Raw genomic sequence first — 16969 nt, forward strand, 5'->3', positions numbered from 1 at the left:
CTTAAATCTAGCTGCCATCATACGATATCCGTGCAATTGACCGGATTGCCGAAGTTCATTCTGTATAAAGTGAATTGCGCTATCAATGTCTGTAAAATTTCGTCTTTTCAGTCCAAGTTTAGCACTTCCCTATAACCAATTTTCATTATGAAAATGGCAGCTCTTTTACGTTTTCTCATTTGTCAGCTAACACATGCGCACATGTTAGCCACCACGTGTGCACGTGATAAATAAAATATTTCCTATGTCCCCACTATGCCACTGTATTTTACACATACGAAATACACTACTTTTACAGTTACGGGAAGATTCATTCTCTGCCCATAAAAATATTTTCTTATTGACACGATTATGAGTCATATTTTTAAAACGACAAAACTGACGAGTAACTGTACCCCATTGTTTAACCTTTGCTGGTATCCAACTCATTTCCCCATTAATTGCTGTATTTGGTGTATATTTGCCAACCCCAAGAAAATACCTCATTGCACGATTTTGTACAGCTTTAACACAAGAAAATTCTTTATCTCCCCAGATAGCTGCAGAGTAATTTAACACTGGCCACACCATGGAGTCGTACAGTTTGGTGAAAGTTGAGAATTGGAAGCCACCAAAGATTTTACTTTTAGATATTACCAGGCCTAAAGCACGGCCTGCAGATAAAGCTGCTGCCTTGGCCATTACTGCATAATCCAAAAACTCACTGAGTAATACACCTAGATATATACACTTAGAAACTACCTTTAAACTATCTGTTCCCATTTTAAATACAAAATTTGTTACAGCTTTCTTATTTGGTCTAAAATGTACAATATTTGATTTGTCACAGTTAACCAACATATTATTATTACACCAAATATTCACCGTGTCCAACATATTTTGTAAGTCTTCTGGAGATTCAGCCAACAGAGCAACATCATCAGCATACAACAAGATACTAATTTTTTCATTACCAATTTCAATACCTATATCCAGGTCCTTAATGGCAGTTATCAGATCATTGATGTACAGATTAAACAAAATTGGTGACAGTGGGCATCCTTGTTTTAAAGCAGTACCAACTTTGAACCAACGTGATTCAAACCCATTTACCCTTACACAACATTCCACATTCCTATATAAAGATAATATTGCATTATAAAACCTGCCACCAATACCAAATTCTTTTATTTTATCCAATAATGTTGTTCTGTTGACAGTCGTATGCTTTATGAAAATCTACAAAGCATACAAATGTATTAAGTTTCTTTAGTTTTCTTGTTTCTATTATGCTAGTTAAGCTATGAACATGGTCAATACCCTTAATAAAATCATTTTGCTCATCATGAAGAATATCATTTTCTTTACACCAATTACTTATTCTATTGCTAATTATGCTACAATATAGTTCATACATAGACAAAGCAAGTGTTAAACCTCTGTACTGAAGAGGATCCCAGGGATCAGCAGCTGATGATTTTGGTATGGGTGTTATTACCCCTTTAGACCAAGCAGATGGCATAATGCCTGCATTAAAACAGTAGTTAAACAAGTGAATGAAGTTATGCCATGCAATACAAATTCCCCTACTGGAAGGCACCTAATTTTCTCTACTCTATCAATATAATGTAAGTCCACAAGAAACTCTTTATCAGATAGAGATAGGTCAAAATACACCTAAAAATTGGATGTAACATGCATGCTGTACCACAGAAAAGTGGTCTCGATTTTTCTCTACCGCCAGTAATAAAAAAGTTGCAAAAAAATCTATTTATAGTAAAACAAAGGGACGTAATTCTAAAAACAAGGGTGCCTCATGGTGGTGAACATTTGGTCCAAGTTACATCAAAATCCCTCCATGCATGAAGAAGAAATGTTCTGTACAAAGTCATTCTTGAATTTGACCTTTGACCTCTAAATCTGACCTTGACCTTAGACCTAGGGACCTGGTTCTTGCACATGACATGTTGTCTCATCCAGGGGAATATTTGTGCCAACTGATATCTAAATCCTGCTTTGCATGACAAAGTTATAAAACGGACATGGAAAAAAATCCTCTTGACCTTTGATCTCAAAGTGTGACCTTGACCTTTAAGCTAGGGTACTGGGTGTTGCGCACGACATGGTGTCTCATCATGGGGAACATTTATGCCAAGTAATATTGTAATCCCTTGATGGATGACGGAGTTCTGGATCGAACAGGGAAAAAACCTTACTGACCTTTGACTTCCAATTGTGACCTTGACCTTTGAGCTAAGGGTCTGGGCTTTGCGCATGACATGTTGTCTCATCATGGGGAACATTTGTGCCAAGTAATATTAAAATCCCTTCATGGATGGCAGAGTTATGGACGGGACAGGAAAAAAACTCTGTTGACCTTTGACTCCCAATTGTGACCTTGGCCTTTGAGCTAGGGGTCTGGAATTTGCGCGTGACACGTCGTCTCATCATACGCGGCTTTGTGTTAAGTGATATTAAAATCCCTTAAAGAATGTCAGAGTTATGGACCGGACACGAAACAGACCCTGTTCATGCTATGTTAACATTTGACTGCTAAGTGTGACCTTGACCTTTGAGCTAGGGGTCTGAAAGTTGTGCAAGTAATATTAAAATCCCTTCATGGATGGCAGAGTTACGGACTGGACTGGAAAAAAGCCTTGTTGACATTTGACCTTCAATTGTGACCTTGACCTTTAAGCTAGGGTCCAGGTTTTGCGCACGACACGTCGTCTCCTCATGGGGAACATTTGTGCCAAGTAATATTAAAATCCCTTCATGGATGGCAGAGTTATGGACCGGACAGGAAAAAAGCCTTGTTGACCTTTGACCTCCAATTGTGACCTTGACCTTTAAGCTAGGGGTCCAGGTTTTGCGCATGACACGTCGTCTCCTCATGGGGAACATTTGTGCCAACTAATATTAAAATCCCTTCATGGATGGGAGAGTTATGGACCGGACAGGAAAAAAGCCCTGCTGGCCTTTGACCTCCAATTGTGACCTTGACCTTTGAGCTAGGGGTCCGGGATTTGCGCATGACACATCATCTCATCATGGGGAACATTTGTGCCAAGTAATACTAAAATCCCTTCAAGGATGGGAGAGTTGTGGACCGGACAGGAAAAAGACCCTGTTGACCTTTGACCTCCAATTGTGACCTTGACCTTTGAGCTAGGGGTTCAGGTTTTGCGCATGACACGTCGTCTCATCATGGGGAACATTTGTGCCAAGTAATATTAAAATCTCTTCATGGATGACAGAGTTATGGACCGGACACGAAATTGCGGACGGACGGACGGAATGACGGAAAAGTGCATTCCTATAGTCCCTGAAACTGGTTTTCAACCAGTAGGGGACTAATAAGTTTGTGAGCGCTATTAAAGCAGCATCATTTTTTAAAACATCTACAGGTATGTTGTCAAAGCCTGGTGCTTTCCCAGATTTGGCATCCAATAAAACTTTGTATGTTTCTGCAACAGAGATTTGACTGTCCAACTCTGGAATACCACTATTAATTTGGGTGTCATCAACTTGCTGACCCTTGGGATCCACATCAATACCAGTACCATCCACAGAACTAGGCATTTTGACACTTGTGTTCTAAAGCGTTTCAAATTCATCTACCCACCTATCCAAAACAACCATTGGGTCCCTATTAATAGAACCTTTCTGCATTTTTATTTCAAAGGGTATAGACTTAACACACTCTTCCAATTCCTATTTTGCCCATTTCCCTCCAGAATTCAGTTGGATTTGATGTAACTAGTTTTTCTACATCTTCCTGTGCTTTTCTAACAAACCCTCTCTTAGTCTTTTGAACACATTTGTCAAAAATTCTTCTTTTCTCTACAAATATATGTTTTAGATATTTCTTTTGTATGGATTTACATTTTAACCTGTAAGACAGTTACCGCGCTTGGAACAGTATAGACCCGTGCGGATTTTCGAAAATGCTACAGGATATCACAAGAATTCGTCACTTCCCACAAATTAGGTTGGCTTGACCCTTACAGAAGAAAAAGGCCTGCTGCGTACTCTTGCTGTGTACATACAGCGTATATGATGCGTACATGATGTGTACTGAAATCAAGGGCTTTAAATAGTACGCAGGATATACACCGCACATACACCGATAGTACGTTTGTAGTACACTTTTGACATGCAAATGAGCTCTGCCGCGTACTACTTGCTGCGTACATGCTGTGGACTACATAGTACACAGGATGTACGCTGGAGGAATTTAGTATGGGGGAAAATAGTACGCAGCATGTACGCGGCACATACACTTTTCACATGCAAATGAGCCTGCGGTGTACTACCCCTGCGGTGTACATGCTGTGTCCCTCCTGCGGCGTACATGCTGTGTACTCCTGCGGCGTACATTCTGTGTACTCCTGGCCCGAGTCCTGCGGCGTACATGCTGTGTACTCCTGCGGCGTACATTCTGTGTACTCCTGGCCCGAGTCCTGCGGCGTACATGCTGTTACTCCTGCTGCATACATGCTGTGTACTCTTGTGGCGAAACTGCTGTGATAATGTAAATTCCATACCCCACCAACTTTCTTATGCAAATGCTGATCATTTGGACAGAAAAAAACAGAAAAAAGATAAGTGACATGCATCAATAAGTATTTACCCTTACCAAAATAATGTAGATTGATGTTATCAAATAAATTAGTATGCTTTTCTTCATCCACTTTTCAATGAAATAAATCAATTTTTGTAGCATGTAATTTGGTAAACATCTGAAGAAAATGGCGTAACTGCATCAAGGGGAAACAACTTTAATGCAACTAAATACAAGTGTTATAAATTTCGAAGTATCTGCGGTGTACATGCTGTGTACTATTTTCTTGTACAAGTCCCTCCTGCGTACATGCAGTGTACTCCTTAAATTTTCAGAGTCTGTGCTGCATACTTGAAGTGTACTAGTGACCTCCTGCGTACATGCTGTGTACTCGTCGAAATAGTACGCGGCATGTACGCGGCATGCGGTGTATGTAAAATGTACTCCTCTGGCGTACTACTGTGTTCGCGGCATATACACAGCAAATACGCAGCATGTACGCCACAGAGGCTTGCTTCTGTAAGGGGATTCACACAACATCGGACTATCCTGGTCATGCGATCAGTGCACCCATGTTCCGATTGTCACACAGGTGTACCGAAACATATTTATTACTGTGCATATATCAATACATATGTTGTTTTTTTTAGATGTTTTATAGTCGGAAAATAGCAAAATAATAATGTTTATTCTGAGTCGTTTTTTTTAAACATATATAACATTATCATTTTGCTATTTTCCGACTGATTAAAACAAAAGACAATAAAACATTTAAAAAAAACCAAACAACCTGTAACTAAAAGATATTAAGAAGTTTATACATTGAAAACATGGTTAACAAACATGACTGGCAATAAGTAGGATAGTAATAATAATATATGTTAACACATTTAAGACTATGTTAAGAATAAAAAGACTAGCGAGCATGCTGACTAGCTGTAACTGAAAGACAAAAACTGAAACTGAAAATAAAAAAAACGACTCAAAATAAAGTTTCTTGTATCTTGTATGACACAAGTGGTTTACGTATTCTGCAGTTTTTTACTTCTCGCATATGAAAAGACAAACTTCTTGGCACAACAGAGCAGAAGTTATTTCAGGGTGGCCAATTTGGTATCCTACGTACAGGAAAATCGCTCGATTCAGATAACGTGCTTGCCTATAATTTTTCAATTACTTGACTGATATTTAAAAAGCGTCCAAGACAAGAGAACGAATGCTTTCTTTGGTGCAAACAGACATTTTCAATTCTTTTCTCACGGCTTTGTCCAAATGTTTTGTTTTTTGTTTATATAAGTACACAAGTACTTGTACTTTATACATATTTCAACTATTTTTCTTTCCTTTTTATGCCCCCGCATCTACTGATGCGGGAGGCATATAGTGATTGTCCTGTCCGTTTGTCCGAGGTTAACCAAATGGGACCGTTTCATCTACCATCAATACCCCTTACTAGAATGACTTGATACTAATGCAGATGTAACCTGTGACCATTCCACATCTTCAGACATCACCTGACCTCAGTTTGACCTTGACCTCATTTTGGACATAGGTTGCTTTATATGGGCCATCTCTTGGTTAGCAAAATGGGACCGTTTCGTCTAGCATCAATACCCCTTACAAGAATGAATTGATACTAATACAGATGTGAACTGTGACCATTCCTCATCTTCAAACATCACCTTACCTCAGTTTGACCTTGACCTCGTTTTGGACTTGGTGCAGAATCTATGGACAAGGATGTCACCGTGGGCCAATCTCCAAACAGAGTTGTCGTTCGTTCCTCACCATACAATGCTAATGTAACCGGTATGCAAGAGAGTGACCGGGGGCATCAAGTGTTTATTGAACGCAGCTCCTTGTTTGTAGCTGTAATAGTGCAAACCTATTATTTACCACATATGTACTTAATTAGCTGTCATTGTTGTAAATTAAATATGTAAACATTTGCATTTGGGAAGACTCGTTACTAATGTTGCGAGAACTTGTTGGTTGACCCTTTTGCCTTATCTGTTTATATATGTATATATTGGCAGGACCGACATCCCACGCAGGCTACACATGTAACATATTCAAGTTATCGGAGTACATGTAATTTCAGAATTTTCTATTAGCGAAGGACACACATCTTGTGCAGATAAAAATGTAATATTTCGTTCTCGTTATGACAGAAATCACTCTTTTTTTCTACATTTTTTTTTTAAAGTTACATTAAGAGTATGTTTTAGAAATGAAATATGTTTGAAATATCGGCGTCATTTAAGGATTTGCTATAAGCGCAGGACCGACATTCCGCGCAAGTTACAGATGTAGTACCCAACATTAGACATATTCAGATTTGCAAAAACTGTAATTTTAGTCTGTATAATTATAAAACATAGTTTAAGTTATTTGCGCTCAACATCTTTATAAACACTGGTTCAATATGAGTATCAATGTTTTCATCACTAAATTATGCCCTGATGTGGAAAATAATCTTGAAACTTGAGAGAAAGGAACATGATTAATTTTTTTAAAAAGCTGAATGTTTTGAAAAGATTAAACATTTTCCTTCCGATTCATTTTCTTTGAATTGGACTGCAGGGAAAATCTGTGCTAGAAACACTGTATCACAAACAAGAAAAAAATTGCTGCAAGATGCAGCAAATAGATGGTCGCACGGCCCTAAATACAAAGTGTTTGACCCATATTCAAACTTGACCTAGATTTTATCAAGGCAATAATTCTGACCAAATTTCATGAAGATCAATTGAAAAATACTGTCTCCATCGCATACACAAGGTTTTTCTTTGATTTGACCTATGACCTACATTTTGGCCCCAGATGACCCATATTCAAACTCGACCTAGATTTCATCAAGGCAATCATTCTGACATAATTTTATGAAGATTAATTGAAAAATACAGCTTCTATCGCATACACAAGGCTTTTCTTTGATTTGACAGTGTCCTAGTTTTTGACCCCAGAAAAAACCATTTTCGAACTTGGCCTAGATTTCATCAAGATAATCATTCTGACAAAATTTCATGAAAATCAGTTGAAAAATAAAGCCTCTATCGCATACACAAGCTAAATGTTGACAGACGACAGACGCCGGACATCGAGTGATCACAAGAGCTAAAAAAAAACAAGAGGACCATGATGGCCCTATATAGCTCACCTGTTATCATTGCACTTAAGGACAAGTTTTCAAGGTCAAAAGATCATAATAAAAATCAATCAAAAGAATTATGAGAAAATATAGTTGAAATTTTCTTAAAGTAACGTTAAAAACAAGATTTGAAAACTTTTTGTAGAGGTCCACTAGGCAATGCTACATGTCAAATATCTAAGCTCTAGGCCTTCTGGTTTATTTTTAGAAAATTTTGAAGATTTTTCTATGTACAATCAAGTAACCCCATGGGGCGGGGTCATGATTTGAATAAATTTTGTAAAAGTCTACTAGGCAATGCTACATGTCAAATATCTAAGATCTAGGCCTTCTGGTTTATTTTTAGAATTTTTTTTGAAGATTTTCCTATATAAAATCAAATGACCCCTAGGGTGGAGTCAATTTTGACCCCGGGGAACAAGATTTTAAGAAATTTTGTAGAGGTCCACTAGGCAATGCTACAAGTGAAATATCTAGGTTCTAGGCCTTCTGGTTTATTTTTAAATTTTTTTGAAGATTTTCCTATGTAAAATGACCCCTGGGGCAGGGTCAATTTTGACCCAGGGGGTCATGATATGAACAAATTTTGTAGAGGTCCACTAGGTAATGATACATGTGAAATATCTAAGCTTTAGGCCTTCTGTTTTATTTTTAGAAATTTTTTGAAGATTTTCCTATGTAAAATCAAGTGACCCCTAGGGCGGGGTCAATTTTGACCCCCAGGTCATAATTTGAACAACTTTAGTAGAGGTCCACTAGGCAATGCTACATGTCAAATATCTAAGCTCTAGGGCTTCTGGTTTTTGAGAAGAAGATTTTTTAATACTTTCCTATGTAAAATCAAGTGACCCCTGGGGCGGGGTCAATTTTGAAGCCGGGGGTCATGTTTGAACAAATTTTGTAGAGGTCCACTAGGCAATGCTACATGTGAAATATCTAAGCTCTAGGCCTTCTGGTTAATTTCTAGATTTTTTTTGAAGATTTTCCTATGTAAAATCAAGTGACCCCTGGGGCGGGGTCAATTTTGACCCCGGGGTCATGATTTGAACAATTTTAGTAGAGGTCCACTAGGCAATGCTACATGTCAAATATCTAAGCTCTAGGGCTTCTGGTTTTTGAGAAGATTTTTCAAGATTTTCTTATGTAAAATCAAGTGAACCCTGGGGCGGAGTCAATTTTGACCCTGGGGTCATGATTTGAACAAATTTGGTAGAGGTCCACTAGGCATGCTTCACACCAAATATCTAAGCTCTAGGGCTTCTGGTTTTTGAGAAGAAGATTTTTAAAGTTTTTCCTTTCGGTTGCCATGGCAACCAGAGTTCTGCATGGAATTCAATTCTTTGAACAATTTTGAAAGGGGGCCACCCCAGGATCATTCCTTTGAAGTTTGGTGTAATTCTGCCCAGTGGTTTTTAAGAAGAAGATTTTTTTACAAATTGTTGAAGGACAACCCACGACAGACGACGCACAACGGAAATCAAGCGCTCACCTTGTTATTTCGTGACAGGTGAGCTAAAAAGAGTATAAATATGCCCCCAAAAGTAAACAAAATAGTTGGGAATAAATTTATTTCAAGGTAAATATAAGTAAATAAAATGCATTTTTATATTTTACCTGTAGATCTATAAAAAACTGGAAAAAGTTAACTTCACAATGCGACAGTTTGCACAGCCAGACCAGGATTCGAACCTGGAACCTCCCTAAAACACAAATTACCATAAGTAATTTCCTCAATTTTGGGTTGCTCTGCCAATTGAGCTATCTGGCCAGTGGTACTGCAATATCCTAGCAATATCACTTAAGATAAATGTTCAATTTGCGGTTTTTAAAGCTGAAAGGGAGCATGAAAATGTGAACAAGAGATCACAGAGTGATCTTGGTGCCCACCAATGTGCCATTTTTGAGTGTTCCAAATTTCAAGACTTATTGACTAGCTCAAGGTCAAATTTCATTTCCGTACACAACACTGCATGTGGTCCAAATTCAAAAGCTGTAGCTTGAGAAATGTGAAAGTAGGTCACTAGATCAATTTCAAGGATAAAGTTCTTTGTACACAAAACTATGCATGTGCATTAAGTTTGAAGGCTGTAGTTTGAGAAATTTGAAAGTAGGTCACTAGGTCAATCTTAAGGTCAAAGTTTACTTCTGTACACAAAACTATGCAAGTGGTCCAAATTTGAAGGCTGTAGCTTGAGAAATGTGAAAGTAGGTCACTTGGTCAAAATCAAGGTCACATTACGCTTCAGAACACAAATCTATGCATGTGGTCAAAATTTAAAGCCTGTACCTTCAAAAATATGAAAGTAGGTCACTAGGTCAATGTCAAGGTCAAAGTTTGTTTCGGTACACAATCCTATGCATTTGGTCTAAATTTGAAGCCTGTAGCTACAGAAATGTGAAAGTAGGTCACTAGGTCAATCTTAAGGTCAAAGTTCATTTCGGTACACAAAACTATGCAAGTGGTCCAAATTTGAAGGCTGCAGCTCGAGAAATGTGAAAGTAGGTCACTAGGTCAAAATCAAGGTCAAATTTTATTTCGGAACACAGAACTATGCATGTGGTCCAAATTTGAAGCCTGTACCTTCAAAAATGTGGAAGTAGGTCACTAGGTCAATGTAAAGGTCAAAGTTTGTTTCGGTACACAAAACTATGCATGTGGTCCAAATTTGAAGGCTGTAGCTTGAGAAATGTGAAAATAGGTCACTAGGTCAAAATCAAGGTCAAATTTCATTTAGGAACACGAAACTATGCATGTGGTCCAAATTTGAAGCCTGTACCTTCAAAAATGTGAAAGTAGGTCACTAGGTCAATGTCAAGGTCAAAGTTTTTTTCAGGGCACAAAACTATGAATGTGGTCCAAATTTGAAGGCTGTAGCTACAGAAATGTGAAAGTAGGTAACTAGGTCAAAATCAAGGACAACTCATGCCAAGGTTCATCTTGCCACTCAAAACCATACATGTGGTCTAAATTGGAATGTTGTAGGTTATTGACAAGATTTTAAAAGCTTTTCCCTATATAAGTCTATATGAACCATGTGACCCCCAGGGCAGAGCCATATTTGACCCTAGGGGGATAATTTGAACAAACTTGGTAGAGAACCACTAGATGATGCTACATTACAAATGCCAAAGCCCTAGGCTTTGTGGTTTGGACAAGAAGATTTTCAAAGTTTTTCCCTATATAAGTCTATGTAAATCATGTGACCCCTGGAGCGGGGCCATATTTGACCCTAGGGGGATAATTTGAACAATCTTAGTAGAAGACCACTAGATGATGTCACATACAAAATATTAAAGCCCTAGGCCCTGTGGTTTTGAACAAGAGGTTTTTCAAAAGTTTTTCCCTATATAAGTCTATATAAATCATGTGACCCCCAGGGCGGGGCCATATTAAACCCCAGGGAAATAATTTGAATCATCTTGGTAGAGGACCGCTAGATGATGCTTCATACCAAATATCAAAGCCCTAGGCTCTGTGGTTTTGGACAAGAAGATTTTCAAAGTTTTTCCCTATATAAATCTATGTAAATGATAAAAATAAACAAAGGGCCATAACTCACTAAAACTTGTTGAACCAGTCTGATTTTCAGGGGGACACAACTAGGGTACCAATACAACATTCTGACAAAGTTTGGTCAAAATCCCCCTGGTAGTTTCTGAGGAGATGTGATAACGAGAAATTGTTAACGGACTGAAGGACGGACGGAAGGACGACGGACGCAGAGTGATTTGAATAGCCTACCATCATCAGATGGTGGGCTAAAAAAATGGTAATGGGGATATTAGTAATCATTCAAGTTTTCTACCAAGTCAACTCTGTATATAAGCTGACTTACCACCTTTTTTTCTAGCTATTTTTATTTAGGGGCCCAGACTGTCAAAAATAAATGTTTAACATTAGGTATTTGGACATTTTCTCCAACAAGTTAGGGTCTCAGCCCAAAATCTAGGAACGATGGGCTACTGGGCCCCTGCTAGGGGTGTAACAATATGCTAGTCTCATGATACAATATGTATTGTGATACAGATGCAACGATACGTTACATATCGTGATACAAACTGAGTATCATAAGTAAGCATTTATGTGACAAAATAAAAATTAATCAATGTCTCTACTCTTGGAAAGTACTTGAAATTTTAAGAAACTGTAATAAATGATACATTTCTTTCATTTTTCATCGAGTGGGTGCCTAATCTCCCTATAAATCCATATCTACATTTTCGGAAATACTCTTAACATTCAACAATTAATTTCTGATCATAACTGGGAGGTGAAGGCAGTTGTTAAAAACTATGGATATCTTCAAATAAATCAAATAAATGTAGCACAAAATATGCAATTATAGCTGCTGTCACTCATGCAGAAAACCCTGAAAAATGTGTAAGTGTCATAATCTAGGGCCTTTATCACTCTTTATCACTTTAATTTTATGTCAAAAGCACAACTGATTTGTCATTCAATACATTCATACACTTACAAGAGTCCAAAACACAATTTTCGTCTTGTAATCAAAACTAGCAGAAAAGTAGTGGTTGTTATTTATCATCAGGAAGTACATGTATGTACCAGAAGACATAGACTGGCTCCCGTCCCTATGTTTGTTCTTATTTACACATATAGGCCTCATTAATATTCATTAAGAAGGAAGTAGCTCCAGCAGGTTGTTTCTACATTGACATTTTTTATTGCCCCTGGCTCCGAACATAGAACTGTATGGTTCAGCCATCAGATAAAATGTGTTATTTTAGAGGCTCAAGATTTTCTTATTTTGCCTGCAGTATCTATACAAGAGGGCCATGAAGGCCCTGTATCGCTCACCTGACCTATTGTCCTAAAGATCATCAAGATTAACATTCTGACCAAGTTTCATTAGGATATGGCATAAATGTGGCCTCTAAAGTCTTAACTAGCTTTTCCTTTGATTTGACCCGGTGACCTAGTTTTTGACCCGACATGACCCAGATTCGAATTTGACCTAAAGATCATCAAGTTTAACATTCTGACTAAGTTTCATGAAGATACAGTCATAATTGTGGCCTCTAGAGTGTTAACAAGCTTTTCCTTTGATTTGACCTAGTGACCTAGTTTTTGACCCCATCTGACCCAGATTTGAACTTGACCTATAGATCATCAAGATTAACAGTCTGACCAAGTTTCATTTCGATATGGTCATAAATGTGGCCTCTAAAATGTTAACTAGCTTTTCCTTTGATTTGACCCAATGACCTAGTTTTTGGCCCAACATGACCCAGATTCAAACTTGACCTAAAAATCATCAAGTTTAACATTCTGACTATGTTTCATGAAGATACAGTCATAAATGCAGCCTCTAGAGTGTTAATAAGCTTTTCCTTTGATTTGACCTAGTGACCTAGTTTTTGACCCCACCTGACCCAGATTTAAACTTGACCTATAGATCATCAAGATTAACATTTTGACCAAGTTTCATTAAGATATGATCATAAATGTGGCCTCTACAGTGTACACTAGATTTTCCTTTGATTTGACCCGGTGACCTAGTTTTTTATCCTACATGACCCAGATTCAAACTGGACCTTGAGATCATCAAGATTAATATTCTGATCAAGTTTAATGTGGCCTCTACAGTGTTAACAAGCTTTTCCTTTGATTTGACCTAGTGATCTAGTTTTTGACCCCAGATGACCCAATATCGAAATTATCTAAGATTTTACTGAGGGTAACATTCTGACCAAGTTTCATTAAGATTGGGCCAAAAATGTAACCTCTAGAGTGTTAACAGTCAAATTATTGACGACGGACGGACGGATGACGATGGACGACGGACACAGGGCGATCACAAAAGCTCACCTTTGAGCACTTTGTGCTCAGGTGAGCTAATAAAAAAATAACCATACAGCCAGGGAGCCAGGCTAACAGAGCAGATAAATGTACAAGTGGCTTAGGAATGGACTGGAAAATTGGTAACAGTACTTAAGTGGAGATATGGCTCCAGGTATTAATGAGTTAATAGTAACAGAGATTTTAGACTTTAACAAAAAACTTAACCAATAGTGACACAGACCCGAGGGCAGGTGTAATAGCACTACTTTTTCTTTGAAAAGTCAAGCTATAAAACAATATAGTATTGTAAGTATGCATTAATGAATGCATGTAGTTTAAAAACATGACATCACGACACTTAATTTGAGAATACAATTCATCAGAATAAACACAATTTTAACTGTACGGCCCTTGAAAAAAATGGCTGGTATATCCACATTCAATCTCACATAAAGATCTTTAATCTCTACATAGAAAACATTAAAACGCCAAAGAAACTAAGTGATTTTCTTGTATCGGTAACTTTTATTCTACAAAGTGTATAATTGTAAAATTTGGCAAGTAAGAATCTTGGCTGTTACAGTTTGTAAGCACAACAATACATCAGTCAAACCATGGCTTTATGTCAAGTAATAACCCGAATCGCAAATTCACAAGATTTCCACATATACAGATTTCTGCATCTATACATCAGGATCGTTTACACTGTCATCTATACTTTCTAAGTCAAGAGGCTTTAGATTACTTTCATGGTCAGACGCCTCCTTCTCGCTTTCACTATAAGAGTATTGCTCGTCACTTTGATAGCTTGAGGGCTGCTCATCACTGTTGAAATCAGGGATTTCTCCTACTCTTGCATCATAACACCTTCATGACCAGAAGGCTCCTCATTGCCTATAAGGCCCAATGGTACCTTGGTGTTGTCTAGAAGGCTTGCCTTTGTGGGACACTTCAGTGCTACTATGGCTTGACTCTGAAAACAATTAACAGGTCCTTTGTACATACAGAGGTATCCACACACATTTGTATAAACTTCACAAATACATTTTAAGTCAATAGCTGCAGACACACATATAACCCTCATCTAAGCTGGCTGAGACATACACTCTTCGTAATGTCTTGACACCATGGTCATGAACACTAAGTAACAGTTCAAATTCTATTGGACAGTTATAGAGTGGACAAGTCTGATAATTAACAAAAGGGCCATTCTGGACCTATAGCGCTCACCTGAATCATGTTATTTAATACTAAAGGTCATGGTGACCTTGACCTTTGCCCTCAGGCTCAGGGTCACCAATTGACCTGGACCAACATCCTTGTAAGTTTGAAGTTCCTATCCCTAAAAATTGCAGTTTACAATCTTTCTGGTAGTAAAAGGTCATGGTGAAATAGACCATGACATCTGCCCATGAGTATATATCTGCTAGTCAGGACCAAGATCCCCACTAAGTTTTAAGGTCCTAGCCCTAACCAGTGTTATGTTATAAGCTTTTTTGGTACTACAGGTCAGTGTGACCATGAACTTTGCTCTTGGATACTTTTATTAGTCAGGACCAACATCCAGTCTAAGATTGAGGGTCCAATCCCCATGCTTTTCCAAGTTATCAACGGTTTTGGTACTGAAGGTAATAATGACCTTGTGGCCCCCCCTTGGGCAGGGCTACTGTTTACCCCTGGGGCATAATTTGAAAAATGTTGGTGGAGGTCCACTAGTCAATGCTACTTACCAAATACATATGTATAATGCCTAGGCCTTGTGGCTTCAGACAAGAAGGTTTCAAAGTCTTTTCTTTTATTAGTCAATGTAAAATGTGTGACCCCCGGACAAGGCCATTTTTTACTTCAGGAGCAAAATTTTAACAATCTTGGTAGAGGACCACAAAATAATGCTACATACAAAATATCATAGCACAAGGCCTTGTAGTTTCAGACAAAAAGATTTTTGACAGTTCTTCCAATACAAGTCTTTGTAATAATAAAATCTGTAAAAAGATGACTGCAACCAAGAAGAAGAATAGCAGACTCAGTCTGACTGAGTCTGTTCATGAGAGGTAATGAAATGTGCAACACCTCTCACGTCCCCTAGCACTGGCTTAAGGAGAACACTATTACATGATTGTTGGAAGGACTCGATGATCCTAAATGACTAGAAAATATAACAGCACTGAATCAAACTACCTGGTGACTTTTCACAGCCACCACATGACACTTAAAGATTGCTTTTGTGATAGTTAATAAAATCTGTAAAAAAAGATCCATTCAAAGCAAGGAATGCAACCAAGAAGAATAACAGCTGGCTTGGTTTGATTGAGCCTGTTTATGGGAGGTAATGAAATGTCCAACACCTCTAATGCCCCTAGCACCGACTTAAGCAGAACTCCTGGTATAGTGCCTTTTTTTCACCCCAGGGGCATAATTTTAACAATCTTCATAGAGCATAATTAGATGATGCCAAATATCAAGGTTTTGCACTAGTATTGAACTAGAAGATTTTTAAAGATTGTCCTTTCGGTTGCCATAGCAACCAAAGTTCTGCATGGATTTTAATTCTTTGATCAATTTTTAAAAAGGCCACCCAAGGATTATTCCTGTGAAGTTTGGTGTAAATTGCCCAGTTGTTTTGAAGAAGATTTTTCAGAAATTGTTGACAGATGGATGATGCACGATGAACTCCGGACAACAAAGAGTCACAAAAGCTGACCTTGACCCTTTGGCTTCAGTGAGCTAAAAAAATCAAGCATAAACAAGAGCTGTCACTATCGGTGAAGCCCCGAAGCAGACCCAAGAATGCCACAGTTGTATGCGCAAATTCACATATCATTTTGAGACCCTGACCTTGACTTATGAGGCCTCGGTCATAAGCCTAGCACATCTTCTTAATGTGGATACCATTTGTGTCAAATTATTTCAAAATCCCTTGATAAATGGAGTTCTGAACCAGACAAGAAACACCTTTGACTTCAAAGTTTGACCTTGACCTTGGAATTAGGAATATGGGTCAAGCACATGACGCATCTTATTATAGGGAACATTTATGCCAAGTACATGTAATTTCAAAATCCCTTCATCAATGACAGAGTAATGGACCAGACAAAAAACAGACAATGTTAACCTTTGACCTTCAAGTGTGACCTTGACCTTAGAGCTAGGGTTGGAGTCTTGCTCATGACATATCGTCTCATTATGAGAAACATTTGATCAAAGTAATTTTAAAATCCCTTTATGAATAGAAGAATTACGGACCGGACACGAAATATACCCTGTTAAATTTTGACTTATAAGTGTGACCTTGAACTTGGAGCTAAGGGTCTGGGTCTAGCACATGACACATCATATCATTATGGTTAACATTTATGCCAAGTTGTTTCAAAATCCCTTCATGGATGGCAGAGTTATAGACCGGACATTAAACAGACCATGTTAACCTTTGACATCTAAGTGTGACCTTGACCTTTGAGCTAGTGGTCCG

General features: G+C 38.1%; 1 protein-coding gene across 1 annotated transcript; it reads right to left on the reverse strand.

Moving 5' to 3' along the window:
• Window positions 1–204: 204 nt before the first annotated feature.
• Window positions 205–3561, reverse strand: LOC123558121 (uncharacterized). Its single transcript, XM_045349998.1, has 2 exons — window positions 3385–3561; window positions 205–1218 (listed from the first exon to the last, which is right to left on the reverse strand). The coding sequence occupies exons 1-2, from the start codon at window positions 3559–3561 to the stop codon at window positions 205–207; spliced, it is 1191 nt and encodes a 396-aa protein (XP_045205933.1).
• Window positions 3562–16969: the final 13408 nt, after the last annotated feature.

Source organism: Mercenaria mercenaria, unplaced genomic scaffold, assembly GCF_021730395.1.
Source record: "Mercenaria mercenaria strain notata unplaced genomic scaffold, MADL_Memer_1 contig_943, whole genome shotgun sequence".
Lineage (NCBI taxonomy): Eukaryota > Metazoa > Mollusca > Bivalvia > Venerida > Veneridae > Mercenaria > Mercenaria mercenaria.